Source organism: Amia ocellicauda, chromosome 9 (genome assembly GCF_036373705.1).
Source record: "Amia ocellicauda isolate fAmiCal2 chromosome 9, fAmiCal2.hap1, whole genome shotgun sequence".
Classification (NCBI taxonomy): domain Eukaryota; kingdom Metazoa; phylum Chordata; class Actinopteri; order Amiiformes; family Amiidae; genus Amia; species Amia ocellicauda.
In genome coordinates, this window is record NC_089858.1 from 43,654,647 (window position 1) to 43,671,379 (window position 16,733).

At 42.8% G+C, this 16,733-nt stretch overlaps 1 protein-coding gene across 1 annotated transcript in view; it reads left to right on the plus strand.

The window, feature by feature from the left end:
- zmat4b (zinc finger, matrin-type 4b) overlaps positions 1-16,733 on the plus strand; it is a 215,447-nt gene that overhangs the window by 88,633 nt on the left and 110,081 nt on the right. The window contains exon 3 of the mRNA XM_066714559.1: positions 2,503-2,592. Coding sequence (XP_066570656.1) covers positions 2,503-2,592 — 90 coding nt within the window. The remainder of the gene's footprint in view (positions 1-2,502; positions 2,593-16,733) is intronic.

Sequence of the window (16,733 nt, forward strand, 5' to 3'; positions counted from 1 at the left end):
TGCAAAGCACGAATAGTCCTTTTGGTGTTACTGATTATGGGAAAGACAAAGGAAAACAAATATCTTAACAAAAAATGAATAACCTTAGCATTTGTCTTCTCAGTTTCAGCTTTTTCTATTGCATTGACTTTTCTGTAGCCTTCAAGAGAAGGTGCTAATTTCTTTCTGGGAGTTTGTGTTATTTCCCCAGTTGAGTATCAGTCCATTATGCTACACATAGAGTTTTCGAAAAGAAGACGCCAAAAAGACACAGAGCAATTCCTCCATATAACAAAATGCTTTCTGTTGCTGTGACATGGAGCCTTAATCTCTTCCGTGCTGTGGAACCTGCATAATGCTCTGCTGGGCACTTTTCCATGTGTCAGTTTGTCAAAGAAGATTTGCAAGAAGGCATGAAGAAATTCTTTCACCCCTTAAATGAATAGTACTAAACAGGTAATTAACTTGGCATGTCTCGCGCCTTCCCTGGCATGTGTATACCAGCTTACAACCCTTTGCTTCTGACAGTGTCATTTTCAAACAAAAAAGGGGAAATTACTTATCTTCTTTGCTGTTGTTAGTAGTAAAACCATCAAATACAAGTGTATGACTTTTCATTTTTTAGGATGGCACTACATTTAGCATCACAAGCCATTGATCTTCGATGGTTCCTCTCAGGCTTTTGAGTGCAGTAATGTTCAATTCTGTTAAAGAGGTTGTATGTTAGAAAGAAGACCATAAGAATGTTTACAAAAGAGAGGAGGTCATTCAACCCTTCGTGCTCGTTTGGTGTCCATTAATAAATAAGTGATCCACGGATACTATCCAGTCTATTTTTAAATGTTCCCAAATTTTCAGCTTCAACCACATCACTGGGGAGTTGTTCCAGATTGTGACAACTCTCTTGTGTGAAGAAGTGTCTCCTGTTTTCTGTCTTGAATGCCTTGAAGCCCAATTTCCATTTGTGTTCCTGGGTCCGTGTCCCCGCTGATCTGGAAAAGCTCCTCTGGTTTGATGTGGTCGATGCCTTTCATGATTTTGAAGACTTGAATCAAGTCCCCACGTAGTCTCCTCTGTTCCAGGGTGAAAAGGTTCAGTTCCCTCAGTCTCTCCGAGTGGGACATTCCCTTCAAATCTGGAATAAGTCTGGTTGCTCTCCTATGAACTTCCTCTAGAGCAGCAATATTTTTCTTGAAGTGTGGAGCCCAGAACTGTACACAGTATTCCAGATTAGGTCTAACTAGTGCATTGTACAATCTTAACATTACTTCCCTTGTTCTGAATTCTACATTTTTGACAATATACCCTAACATTCTGTTTGACTTTTTTATTGCTTTCCCACATTGTTTGGCTGGAGAAAGTGAGGAGTCCATGTAGACTCCTAGGTCTTTCTCATGTGTTACTTCATCTAGTTTTATTCCTCCCATAGTGTAATTATAGTGGACATTTTTGTTACCTGCATGTAATGCCTTGCCCTTGTCATTGAATTTCATATGCCAGGTGACAGCCCACTACTGAATATTATCTAAGTCCCTCTGAATAACCTGTGCTGCCGAGATTGTATCTGCTGAGCCACCTATTTTAGTATCATCTGCAAATTTGACAAGTTTGCTAACTATCCCAGAGTCCAGATCATTAATATAGATTAGAAAAAGCAAAGGCCCTATTACTGATCCCTGTGGAACTCCACTAACAACCTCACTCCAGTTAGAAGCAACTCCTCTAATTGACACCCTCTGTTTCCTATACATCAACCAGTTCATAATCAATCTACTTACATTACCCTGAATGCTTACAGCTTCCAATTTGAGGATCAGTCTTTGGTGTTGTCCCTTATCAAAAGCTTTTTGAAAATTGAAGTATATCATATCATATGTTGCTGTTCCCTGACCCACTACTGGTTCTTTATTGAGCAAGTGGTTCTTTTTGGCATGTGGGTTTCTTTGACATCATGGAGTGTTGTGCCCCACAAATCCTTACTCACATGTGAAGCACGATTGATCAGTGTATTATAAACCTGCACCTGCTATCTTCAAAGCATTGGAATACCTCTTAAAAAGAAGACCCTGTACCCACCAAAAACAAACAAGCTCAGAATGTTTACTGCATATCTTTTAGACGGTGGAAGTGCTGGGATGTTCTTCCTCCTTTGCTGTAAACACAAATCCAACAAGCCTGATTATCTATAGGTGTGGTGCTTTAATCAATTTGAATTGACTGAAAATGCACTATTCAGATCAGACCTGTTGAACTCTTGATTAGAGTGTGAAACTACATTCATTGATCAAGGTAAATATCATTATTATTATAGATCAACTTTGTAAACTAGCAAGGAAATGGAAATATGATCATACTGCAGTCACAGTATTATTTCACGTTTCACAGATTGTCATATTTGAGCCCATCTTGTGTCTGTCAAATGATTTCCGTCAAACTACATTTTTAAAGAATGTTTTTCATTGTGTTATAGGCGGTTTCCATTAGAAAAACGATGAATGCTGTATTGTTTTCTTTTTCTTCTAGAGTCGAAAACATGCCAATAAAGTGCGCCTGTATTACATGTTGCATCCAATAGATGGAGGATGTCCTGCAAAGAAACTCAGAACAGACAACGTAAGCATATGTCTCTATTTATCATTGTGTATACCTATATATTGCACAGTTCTCTCATCTCTTTTTAATATAGTAGGACTTCAAATAACTTTTAAAATCCACAATATTTTGTTTCACAAAACATAATGAATTCCAGGCAGTAACTGAATTAGAATGGTTCCATCCTGGATTCATAGACTTACTTCAGCTGAATGTTATTTTGATTCTTGACCTACAATACCAGTAGAATACCTATTTATATGTCCTTGAACCTTGTAGAGAAGGCTGTCTTTTTATTTTTTTAATTTCTCCTATTGAGTGAAAAGTGCACCATTTATTAAATTATTTTCACAGCTGCAATTATAATTGCCAGTTCCCAGTGGAACTGTAAAGAAGATATTTTATTCTATGGATAATGAAAATATTTAATTTTATATCCTGTCTCAGACAGAGCAAAGGGAATCAAGTTGACAACATATGAACATGTAAATGTTATTATTATGACTAAATTTCTTATTCAGGGTGACCTACAATTTTTACAACATATCACATATTTTTACATTTGTACAGCTGGGCATTTAAAAATTGAACCCACAACCTTCCACTCTAGAGTCCAGAGCCCTAATCACTACTCCACACTACTGTCCCAATGTTAGTGAAATAAATCTTGCTAAATGACCAGGCCTTAAACTTGTAAGTGTGGACATGGGGGGGAAACTAAAGTGACAAGGTTAGTCATTAGGACATTCTTGCATAAGTTTGTGTTCAAAAACATATCAGTCTCCAATGCTGAAAGTCAAGTTTCTGTGGATGGAGTAGCCAATCAGTATTCAGTTGTGAGTGATCCTGTAGTGTTGGCTCAAGACTAGCATGAAGCGTCACAGAATTGAAAATAACTCTTGAAACCCTTTAGGCCCACAGCGTGATTCCCTGAAAGTAGTAAACAAAGAAAGTTTTTATTGAAAATACTCAGTGAGACAAAGCAGGATTAGCACCTGAATTGGGAGGCCTTTACCAATTGTATAAAACACAGATCTTGTTCTTTCATGGAACTAAAGTCACTTCCTCAATGCGAATATTAAAACCTTGTAAAATCAGATACATTACAAATCATGTAAATGTTACTTTACCCAATAAAGAACATAAATTAAGCTGACCAGATTTTCAGAGTGATATACCAGGACATATTTTTAGGAGCAGGGGTGGCGGTGCTTACTACTTTTTTAGAATTAAATGTTATGCAAAAACAGATGTTATGAACATATTTTATACATAGCTATAGCCAAATTCTTCATATTGTCTCACACTTAATCCACAAAACCAGAACGATTAATTACCAGTGCTGTCCATAAGGCTGACAACAGAATGGCAAACTTGCATTCACTTAAATATTATTCTTGTCCCACAAACTAATGAAAAACTGAAATTGTCACAATTTCTGTATGCAGTCAAACCCACAGCTTTGTTTTAGCCATAGTTATAGCAACAGATAGAAAGAGAGACTTGGTATAATTGACCAAGCTAATTATATACAGTATTTATGCCATATTTATATGTATATGATTAATTTGGAGTTACATCTAAAATGCAACGCACAGGTTACATTTTATTACTCGTCACATTTATTTAGTACAATTTTACCAATTTTTTTACCACAGCCAAATGTAGAAATGTTATTGCCATGGACAGAGTACCTAAATTAGGAATCTCTGGTCAACCTAACTTAAATTCCTTTTAATTTTCTCTTAATTATTTATAATATTCCAATCCAGGTATGACTGCATTTGTGAACTTAGTCATTGTTAGGGCATATTCTGATAGCTTGATGAAAATATACTTTCTGCATTGCACCTGGGTGTCAACATTTATTGTTTATTTTATCATAAAGGGTAAGAGATTTTACCTCCATTATTTAATTTATCAAAAGCAAAACACTGTGACAGAGGTGAGGGGGAGGGGGAGGAGGGAGGCTGATCCTGCCTCACCTCTCTGCTTTCAAGTTCATTGAAGGACGAGGGAGCGATTTGAGTTGATCACAACAGCACCGCAGCTCGTGTTGATAGTACCAGTCAGGGTGAAGTCAAACACTAAACACTGTATGTCAGGAAATGCAAAACCCACCACCTTTTCTGTACTTTACTTTATTCAGGGCTACTCCTACAGAGTCACCATGGAGATTACAATGGGTGTTTGGAGAGTAGATTGAGTATTAGTGCCCCTTGAGCTACAGTTTGTGACTGATCAAATTTGTCAAGATGTCCTAGCCTTTCTCAATCTGTTTAAAAGTAAATACTATCACCCTTGTTCCTGGATACTATGCAAATCAATTATAATAATTTGCACTTGAATAACAGGGTCCCTTCTACGGTTTATTTAATTACGGAACAGTCAGGGTAGCAAAACATTGTTTATAAAAGACTGATGAAATGCTAGGATATATAGTGAAAAAACAAAGGGCTGCAATTATGATAGTGTTTAGTATTTCTATATTACCATTTGGACAACACTGTACACAAAGGATATTAAGGTAAGAGTTCCAAGAGTTACAACAACAATAATGATTTCAGGTTTGAATATGATGGTACCAAACTAAGATATTCTCATGAGATGCTTGGATTACTAAACTTCTAGTAACCAAAAGAGTGAGATGAGTCAAATACCAAACATACACAGATTATTACAAAAATTACATTTATAAGTAAAGAGAGCACTTTTGGCAATCTGTTCAGTAATGAATGAACCAATGAACCAAAAATCTCTCTCATTCCAAACAATTCAGTGCTAACATACAGTTCCAAGGACTATATAAACTCAAGTCCCAGTTCTGAATATTTTCTCCAAATGCTTCACAAATGCAGACTATTTGCAACACATGGTAGTTTCATTTAACGGCCTCAATGTACTTTGCTTTAATTTGTTTTTTATTGTTATTCAGGTCTTTTGTTTTGGCAAATCTCTACAATAGATCATTAGAAGATACCACGAAGGCTACTGCCTTTACTGTGTTTTTAACATGAACTTTTACATTAGATTTTGTATGCCAAAGCACTTGCAGCATGGTGATTATTCAAGGATATTTTTTAATGTTTCTGACTTTCGATATTAGGATTAGCATAAAGACATTATTTATTTTCTTTCATATGCACTCTAGACATGCCGTAAATCGCTTGTTTACTAAACTGAAACTCTGGGATATATGAAAGTAGAGGCAATTATTTTTCCAGTACACTACCTTTCAGGATAGCTTGAAGATCAAAGCTCTCAGTGCGCTTTTACTGTCGAATGAGTGGCTGTCAGGAATAATCAGTAGTGTGTGACCCATGGTTAATGATTTGTGGATTGATAGGGGGAGCCTGTGTGTTGCTATTGGGTCACATCCCCATCTGTGTTGGTAGTTGGTCGTTGGTAGTATTGCCAACAGTGGCAAGTACTGGTGCTGGACTTGAAATAGTGTTTGATAATTCCAGGTTTGCACTTGGTGTACATTTTTTCTATGCTAAGGGTTTTAAAAATATATCATTCAGCACTTAAAGGAATTAAGGATTTAAATAATTAATACATTAACAAATAAATATAAACTGAGTACCATATTTATCAATGAGAGCAAATTTCATGCCCCAATTATATTTAAGTAACTTTTGAATAGCTATTGATTTATTGAGCTTATTTTCTATTAGGTTTCTGTCTGGCTTTTGATTGAGTGTCTTAATGACACCATACCAACAAGCTACAAGCTACAAGCTACTGTTCACAATGTATTTAATATAGGCCATATATACAGAGTATAGGATTTAATGACCGCAACAGTCATTTTGACGAATGTTCAGAGGAATACTGTTCCAGTCCTCCCAACGCACAATTTCTTGCATAGTGATACAGGTTGGTCTCTATAGTTCCTGCCTTATTTGCGGTTCCATTTCATCCCAGAGGTGTTTTCTGGGATTTAGATGAGGACTCTGAGCAGGGGCAAGCCATTTTTTTAGTTTCAGCGGAAACTGTGTCACACACTCCCAGCTATGTGACAGGGTGCATTGTTATGCTGGTAGATGCAACCCCACTGTTACATTTAATCAATGCTGGCAGGAAACTGTTGTCCAAAGCATTGCAACATTTATTGGCAGTTATGGACCGCTGCACAAAATCCAGTCTCTACACATGGCCGGTGGCTTACTCCATTAAGGAAAGAGTGAGTGTGAGAGAGAGAGAGGGGTGGGGCCTTATCTCATTACTTTAAGTAATATATTGCATGTAATGCAATGTGTTTCAAATATTGTAGCATTTGTAAGTCACCCAGGTTACACTTTGGGGCTCACAGACCAGGTTTAGGAAACACGGAGGCAGGAGAGTGTTGTGAAAAGCAGTGATGTATTTTACCGTGCGCAAGTGCTCTAAACAGAGACATACAAAAAGCATCAACAAAACCCTAGTTCCTACCTAGGAGCTTTCTTAACTCTGGAACAGATCCCTAACTACACAAAACACAAACTAATAAAAGATTAACACACCGCATCCAAGTCCAAACCACAATCAATTGTCCAAAACCAAGTTCATGCACAAAGTCCATTACCATAATAAAAACTAAGCTAATCACTTCCTGTTTCATAAAGGGGGAGCCACGGTATCCGGGGAGGTGCAGGGCAGTTAAGGGTGGTCTTACACTATGCCACAACACAATATATAGCTGCCACTTATCTCTTTATATTCCCCTCTTGGGCTAATGATGTGTGTACACACTTTATCCTAACCTAGGCACACCATGGGTTAGTTACTGGGTGTCAGAGGCATGCCACACACCAGCAATGCCAAGCTGCTCTCTCCTGTCTGAGCAGATAACAGCATGGGAGCACAGGAGAATATTGCCATGTCCATCTGTTTTGTACAAATCAGTCTTTGACATTTGGTACTAATAGGAACAAGGCCCCCGAGGACACTTGAAAATGAATAATAATAAGCCCTAGCATCTGCATGCATGACTCAGCATAACCCAGCAGAGTGGATACAATTAGCAACTGGGGAAGACATTTGGGCTGATTAAATTCCCCCGGAGCCCCATTCCCATTTAATTAACTTTGTTTAAATCAAACCTTTACTTTGTGCCGCTGTGAAGATGGGAGGGAGGTTGGGGATCGCAGCAGTAGTAAAAAAAAAAAGGAATTTAAAAGGTTTCTAGCAATGCTTGACCAAGGCACGATCGCTTAGCTGAGCACAGCAACTTCGGTCAAGGATATAACAAATACTGTTCCTTGATTTGAACATAAACCTCAACTAGTGAAGCTGGCTTACAAAGACCTCGCTTAGGTATTTTAAGACTGTGTTCATAACACTAAAAAGTTATCACTGCCCTGGAAAAAGCAACTGTCCTAGAACAATATCGTTTCTCTAAGGAATGCTCAAACAGACAGGTTAAACTGAATCTCTTTAGTCATGCAACAGTGAAGATTGTTAAGGGATTTGATTCAAGGATTCTAAATCCTCCAGGGGACTGACAAAATCAACCCAGAGGTAACATTGGAGCTCAGCTTTAAAGTGCATTGAGTAACATGTTTAAAACTGCTGGATGGAATTCTGTGATCAAACCAGGAGAAATGGTATACACTGTTGCCTATCTGCTAAATTAATAGACTACATTTAGGCTTCAAGCAACTGTTTGGCTGTGCAGTTACTAATATGGAGGGCCATGAAAAAGCTAGTAGGGGGTTAATAATGTGTTCAAGGTCTTGTTGAATACAGCTAATCTCTTTGCATCAATGTTCATGCAGATTTATTCTGTGTTATTCTGTATTCATGTGTTATTCAGTAAGATGCATTTCATCATATTACTTTCTTATTGCACAAACACTCTGTTCATTTTTAAAATGATAGGTTGCGTATGCAACCCCGGTTATCTGAAAAAGGAAGCACTGCCCAAGGGGGAGGGGTTTCTGCACACTTTCGTAGGAACCCGATCGAAACGTCACTCTATCAAAGCTGCCATTGGCCCCTGCGCTCGTCACTCAGAACAGGTCCCTTCCCACATCCTGTTCTATAAATCGTGACGTCAGCGCAGGATCGTCCTCTTTTACCGGGAGTCAGGACTCCCGCGCGACCTTGCAACCCTTGGGCAGTGCTTCCTTTTTCAGATAACCGGGGTTACATACGCAACCTATCGTTATCTTTCAAGTCGGAAGCACTGCCCAAGGGGGAGGGGTTACTGTATAACAAAACAAGGGAGGAGGCAGCGAGCTGATAAGGGAGCCTGCCCCGAGGTCCACTGCTAGGGGGCCTAGGCAAAACAACTCCAGACAGTTACCTCAGGAGTCCCCTAGGGCCACACCTGAGCCGTCCAGGAGCGAGGACCGTAGTCACGCTCTACCGGGAACTGACTGCAATCAGGATATACAAAGTGGGGCTACAGAGGTTAACTCTTACGCTCTCCGCTTACAAGAGCAATGCCGGCTGCTCAACTAATGCAGCTAGGAGCGAGGCCGTAATCTACTTGCACAATGTCTGGCGCGGGCAATCAAGCACTTGTGCGGCCTCCGCACAATATCATGGTGGACCCCTGATCCAATAGGAGTGGGGCCACAGACCCAATGAGAAAAATACAATATAATACATAGCTGGCTAGTCAACAGAGTAGCCGAGCTGAACAATATACGATATATACATATCGCGTGACAGCAAGACCTTCATGCTGTCAGGGCGCAGCACAAGAGCATCCAACTCAACTAAACAGTACAGAGTGGAAGAGCTCCATTGTGCTGACAATTTAGATTTTGTACAAACGAACTATATACACCACGGGGCACAGGAACGTACTCATGCTCCACCCATGGAACACAGGAGCAGTTGACGCCTGCTGGTTAGACCGGCTAACGCAGGGCAACATTAGCTCTACTGTGTTAACAAAGGAACTATATACACAGCGAAGCAGCGAAACTCAAGCGCCATCAGCTGGGAACAGCGGCAGTGAACTCCATTCTACAGTTTTAGACGGAGCCACAGTCCTGCTGTTTAACACATAATACATATATACACATATATACATCACGGGGTGCAGGAGCTGGCTCATGCGCCACATGTGGAACACAGGAGCAGTTGACACCTGTCGAATAACACAGCTAACGCAGGGCAACTACAGCTCTTACCGTGTGAATAAATTAACTATGTACACTGCAGGGCACTGGAGAACTCAAGTGCCCTCCGCTGGAGGACAACAGCAGCGGTCCCCTGCTCTATGGCGTAATACAGCCAGAGTGGCCACAGACCTGCTGACCAATATACAGAGCAGGGTACAGGCCAACGCATGCACCACCACAACACAATTATAATGAATGAACTATATACAGGGCGGTCTCATAAGGCAACATGCCTGTAGGCCACATGACAAGCCCTGGGAACACATGTCTGTACATCCAAGAGCAGCTCGCGTGGGTGCTCGACTGGAAGGCATAGTCCAGTGGAAGGGAAAGACACGGTTCACTAGCTCCCTCAGGATGCACTTACAGGGGCAGACTGGGAGAGGAAAGGCAGGAGCCAGAGCCCATAGGCTACTGGGGCTTGACTGCAGCCAACACCGGGTTCCCAATGGAAGGGACAGGTCCCGTCACATCCAACCTGTAGAACCGGGCAAATGTAAGCGGCGAGGCCCAAGCTGCAGCCCGCACAAATGTCTGACAAGGGAGCACCTTGAAAAAGGGCCCACGATATGGCAATGCCTCGAGTCAAGTGAGCCACCAGGTGATCAGGCACCGGGGTCCCGGTGGACTCGTAGGCCATGGTAATGGTCACAATCCAATCCAATGCGAGAGGCGCTGCTTTCAGAGCGCCTGGCCCTGTTTCTGCGCTCCATAAGACACAAACAGTTGGTCTGAGTGCCGAATGTCCTTAGTGCGTTCCAAATAGCACCTGAGGGCCCGCACAGGGCAGAGCAGGTGAAGCCGACTCTCTTGCTCTGAAGTGAAGGGACAGGGACAGGGACTTACCCTGGTCCAACAGCTCTTGTAGAAATTGCAATATGATCCTGGTAAGGCAATTAATTGGGTCTTGACCGTCGTCTTGGCACCAGGTGCTAAACGTCCGCCAGCGGTAGGAATACTGCGACCTCGTAGAGGGAGCTCTCGCCGACTGAATAGTGGCAACTACCGCGTACGACAGACCCCAGGCAATCAATTGCTCCCGCTCAAGGGCCAGGCCCAGAGCTGGAGGAGGCCCGGATTGGGGTGTCAAAGCCTGCCCTGCACCTGGACAACAAGTCTGCCCTCACTGGGAGCTGCCAAGGCTCTGCTTGGAGGAGGGAGATCATGTCCGCGAACCAGAATCTGCAAAGCCACCGTGGGGTTATCAGCAGAACTGTCGCTCGTTCTCTCCTGACCTTCTCCAGGACCACCGGGAGAAGGGGGAACGGTGGGAACGCGTAAAGGAAACAGCGCAGCCACGTGTGGGCTAGCGTGTCGATCCCTAGGGTTCCTGAGCGGTCTCGGATGGAGAACCATTGTGGGCAGTGTGTGGACTCTGCCGAGGCAAAGAGGTCCATGTCCGCCCTGCCGAACCAGCTCCATAGTTGTTGTACCACAAGCAGGTGGAGGCGCCATTCCGAGACTGGGGGGCCTCCCCGAGAGAGGAGGTCCGCCGCCGTGTTGGACAGGCCTGGGAGGTGACCTGCTCTGATGGAACAGAACCGTGGCTGTGCCCACAGAAGCAGACGGCGTGCTAGACAGTACAGTCTGCACGACAGGAGACCTCCTTGCCTGTTGATATAGGCAACCATCACTGTGTTGTCCATCCGGACCGGACCAGTTGTCTGTCCCGCAGGACTGGCAGGAAATGAGACAGTCCAAGGAGTACTGCTTGTAACTCCAGGATGTTGATTTGGAGGGCCCGTGCTGGCTCTGTGACTCGGCGTGCTCGATCGCGGTGAGGGTGCATCCTGAGAGACCTAAAGCACCACTGTAACGGCCTCAACTGGAGGAGGCCGAGGGGTAGGGTCTGTGATGCAGCCGCTAGGAGGCCCAGCAGCCTCTGGCAAAGGGACACCCTGACACAAGCTCTCAGTCGGAAGAGGAAGAGACATCTGTGTATTGAGGCAACACTCTCTGGCGCCAGTGTGGCGAGCTGGGGGGTGTAAGGGGGGGCCAGAGGCTGCTGGAACACCTCAGGGGTGGGGTTCAGGTGGTGGAGGATGTGGGGTCGGGCCGGGTCCCCTCCTACCACGAGCTGGGGGGGGCGTCTGCCTGCCAGTGAGATGCTGGCGGAGATTGGCAGGTGGGCAGGGCTGTGGTCTGGCCTGTGGCCTGGGCTGTGGCCTGGAAGCCATGGTCGGGGGGCCTCCCCGCCGGCGAGTTGCCGCAGACGGCCTGCGTTCCTGAACCTGGGGTGCCACAGGGTACACTTGGGCCAGCTGCAGGGACTGCTCCCTCTCCTGAAGAGTGTGTGATAGCATCTCCTCCACAGAAGGGCCAAAAGTAAAGCCTGGCGAGATAGGGGCGTCCATGAGGTGAGTCCTGTCCACCTCAGGGACTTGCCGTGCCTGGGACAGCCAAAGCTTGGGGCGTGCTGCCACAATGGTTGCCAAGGATCGCCCTGACGCCCTTGCCCCCTGGGGAATCTCCGAGATAGGGGGCAGGGTGGGTGATGCGCCATGTTGCTCCGAGGGGCAAGAGGAGCTCATCGCCGAGCCGAGCGCACAAGCGCGTGCACAGGGAAACGTGCAGCAGAGGCACCGATCAGTGTTTGCACCGGGGGCGCACAACAACTGGAATGCCTCTGCAACAAGTGGAGCGCCTAACGGGCCCGCCGCTGTAAGTGCGTCTCCACTCGGCAACGTTTATATACACGGGGGCGCTGCAACACCAACCAAACGCAACCTTGCTGTTGCTGGACTGAACACTGTGTATACCAAGCACCAGGTGCTGGATACAAGCGCCGCGTAGGCCTGTAGGCTTAACCACACCGTGTGTGCTGGGGTTTCCGGGGACACCAGGTGATGCGGAGTCCGCGGGGGCCGAGGGTAGTAGACCACCAGCCGTAGCGGGATCTAAAACCGAGGCACGCACGCACGGACCGGGAGGGCTAGCAGTGCTCGTTCTCAGCGAACTGAGAGAGCGAGATCTTCTACAGCCGCAGCTGTGGGCTGTAATGCGGGCGCAAACCGGCGGAGGAGCACCTCACGCGGGCGAGATCTCTTACGACACACCGAGGCTCAGGCCGAGCAGCCGGGCCTCGGATTTTACTGCCACTGCTAGCACTCCTGCTGTGGAGGAAAAATCCCTGTGGATAAAAAACCAACACAACAAAAAGTCGGAATATATAAGGAGCTATATAAACACGACTATTATTATTATTATTATTATTATTATTATTATTATTATTATTATTATTATTAGTGTGCTATTTGTAGCCGAAACTGAAACTGAAGCGCACCGGAGCCCCGGAGCATGGACGGAACAGAGTCGGATTAGCTATCAATAATAATAACTAATAACACAAATAGACACAGACAATAATAATAATGGTGGTGACAGCACAGCCGGGAAGCCTACCCAACGAGTTATAATAATTGTTAATAAATAATCAGGGTCTAATGCACAAGACAAGACACGGAGAGCTCACATTCTCAGGTCCAGGCGAAGAGGCCAAAAGAGGATGAACCTGCGCTGACATCACATTTTATACAACAGGATGTGGGAAGGGACCTGTTCTGGGTGATGAGCGCAGGGGCCAATGACAGCTTTGATAGAGTGACGTTTTGTTTGGGTTCCTACGGAAGTGCGCAGAAACCCCTCCCCCTTGAGTAGTGCTTCCGACTTGAAAGATAACTTTAAGCTATAGTCTGTTTCACTTTAGCATGATGGTTATCTCAACGATGGGCCCATTTTTGCCATGTCGAAGAATGCACTACACATAACACAAACAATGTAAATACAACAAAAGATGAGCATAGTCAAGGAATTACATGTTTGCTTCAAATAGGTTGAGAATGAGGTGATTGTTTGAAAGAACACCCAACCATTTATTGATGTAAGCTTATACTGTCCTTGACAAATTCCACTATTGTACACCAATCAATAGCTTTAAATGAGTTTTCTTTGGATCCAGTAAGGAAACAGCTCAGATCAATGTGATACTAGCAGTGAAATTAGCAATTTGCACACATTTTCCTCCTATTGCTTGTAACCTTTCTTACGTTCACAGATTATTTTCATCTAATTTGTTCCAAGGATCTCAGTGCCATTGCACCATTGATCACCATTGCCATGCTGTGCTATTCTTTCAGCTCAGCTTCAGAGATCTGTCAAAACCGGGCACCAGTATTGCATAGCTGCAAGGTGGAAGGAACTAAAAATATAGGAAGCGCCATTGGGTTTACATTAGCATGTTCCCAAGTGCTGTGCCTTGGCATGGCTGAACTGATGTGAACTGACAGTTGTGTAAGCTTAAACCAGCCAAAGTCTACATGTTAACCTGTTCTCTTTAAATACATGTGATCATGCAGCCCAAAAAAGAAATTGGAACTCCTTGTCAAAATACAACAAAGATGTCTCTAATTGATTCCCACACGCAGATCTCAGAAATGCTAGTCTATAGTTGTCTTCAAAAGCATGCTGTTGTCAGCTACAGGCACTGGTAGTACTACAACTATAGCTGAAAACCACAAGACAGGCTATGAATCATCGTTCATGTGCTTAAGACTCCATTGAGAAAGTGTATCTAGGATGCATGTCCAAAAAACTTTATAAGCAAAGGAAAAATGATTCAGGACTTCAACTGAAATGGAAGTTAGCCCAGCAGAGATGTTTTAAGGGATATGCAATCCCTATCCATAACCTGAAACCCAGATTGAACCCTAATTTATATTCTATTGCACATTTTCTCTAAATTAGTTTAAATAGATGGAATGGAAATGGAACTCTTTGGGACTGTGTTTATATAATATATATGGGAAATACAATCTGGACAATTGTCTAATACGATAAATAATTACCCAAAATAACAATAAATAATTTCATTTTAAAAAAAATATCTGCCATCTGTACCATTTCCAATACCCCTAATTACTACATCTGCACTGTTAACTTAGGAGTATACTGTTAACTGTATAGTGTGGCTCCTCATTATGAAGAGATCAACAAGGAATTAATAGACAAAATAGTTAGATGGTGAGTTTGTGTTGCCTGTTTTTTTTTTTTTTTTTTTTGTACCTTCCTCCGCAAACAGGCAGCTAAAGAGTGCTAAAGATCGAAATGAGGGATTTAAGTTGTTGTTTCAGGTGTGAAACCACAACACATCCCCATGACTTCTGTTTACCTTCTGTCTCATCAGCCTGGCTTTTGCCAGCAGCAGTGATAATATTTACACAACGTAAAACAGACAGTATAGCCCCATCTGGCTGCAGTCAGGTAGTGTACTGCGTGTCTAGGCTCTTGCTTTTTATCTCCTTGTGCTGCCTGCAATCATACAAATTAATGTGAAACCTGAAGACAAACAATTGTTCCTGGAAGTGCTCTCTCATTCCTCATCATGACAGTTCGAATTCAGGCTTGGCTTTTTTTTTTTATTAGGATTGTAATTTGCAATAACAATATATCGTACATGTGTGCCATAATCTAAGACCAGGAATTGGTACTGCATTTGATGAGAATGATGAGGTTTCACAAACTTTCCTTGGAGGAGATTCTAAGGCTTTTCAGAAGACCTCTCTGAGCTGTCTGAAGGCCCCAGTGTCAGAAGAATTGCTCTGGTGGAGATTTAAAATGATGCTATTTTAAGCTCCATTTTAGTAAACAAAGAACAGACTCATCTTCTGTCATGGTTTAAATATTCCTTGATGCTGACATAGGCAGTGCATGGCAGCAGACCAATATTTTATTTTATTTCTCTAAAGCACCTTAAGTGTTTTGGCTGGCAGTTCATGATATCAGTAGTGCTCATAACAAGATTAAGAGCAATTTTTGGATTAATTCGCTCCCTTGCCTTAATCTTAATCAAAGTGTTTGAGTACTTTGCTACCTCAAGATGAGATGCACGATGTTATTGATTTTGAATTCTCCTTTTCTATATAGTTTAATTCCAAAGGACAACGAAAGTATATCCAAGTCATTTTAGCTCTTCTGTTTATTTGATACATCAGGTTTTCAACTGGTTATATTAATTTAACCAAACAAAATATAACCTATATCTATATACAGCTGTGGAAAAAATTAAGAAATCACTCCAAGTTCAGAAATCAATGTTAAGTGGTCTCTCATTTTTTCCCAGAGCTGTATATAATCGTTCTATATAGATTTAAACCAGTGCCTGCAAGAGGAACTTGTTCAGTGTTTCAAAACTATATGAAATGGCAAAATCAGGATTTTAGTCATTACATGCTTCATATGTTCTTGGCCTTTGTAGTTAATTAGGCTCCAAGGAAATCAGCAGGATTACTACTTCTAGGTATTATAGCAATTTGGCATAGGCCCCAGATTTGAATGTGTGGATAATGAGAGTAAATTGTATTGTGCAAAAATACATTTTTGTTAAGCTCCTGCTAAAACAGTTTTTGACCTTCTACAAGTATTGATATTTAAGCCAGGCAGAGTGTGGGCATAGAAATACCACCTTCCATACTCATTGCCAGTGAGGATTAAACCTTATTGCATTAATCAGTATGAATAAGCAGTTGGCCTTGGAATTAAACTGTTACATGTGAAAAATGTACTAACTTTGGAGAAGCTGATGGATTGTAAAGAGTACATTATCTGAGGTGATTTGATGATGTGTTTTGGTTTGTCTTTTTCAAAAGTCCTTGTAATTTTGGATGCCTTTAAATCATAAAAGTGTCGATTTTGATTCTGTGAAGAGAAGTATTGCATAATATATAGACACACACATATATATGTATATCCATCCATTTGCAAAACCACTTATCCTGGTGATGGTTGTGGGGACACTGGAGCCGCTCCCAGCAAGAATACACCCGAGACAGAACGCCAATCCATTGCTGGGCAACACACACACAGGGTGATTTAGATTTAGCCAATTCACCTAACCTGCATGACTTTAGACAGTGGGAGGAAACTGGAATGCCCGGAGAACCCCACACAGACACAGGGAGAACATGCAAACTCCAGACAGACAGGCACCCCAAGCTGGGACTCAAATCTGGGACCCCTGGAGTTGTGAGGCAGCAGCGCTAACCACCA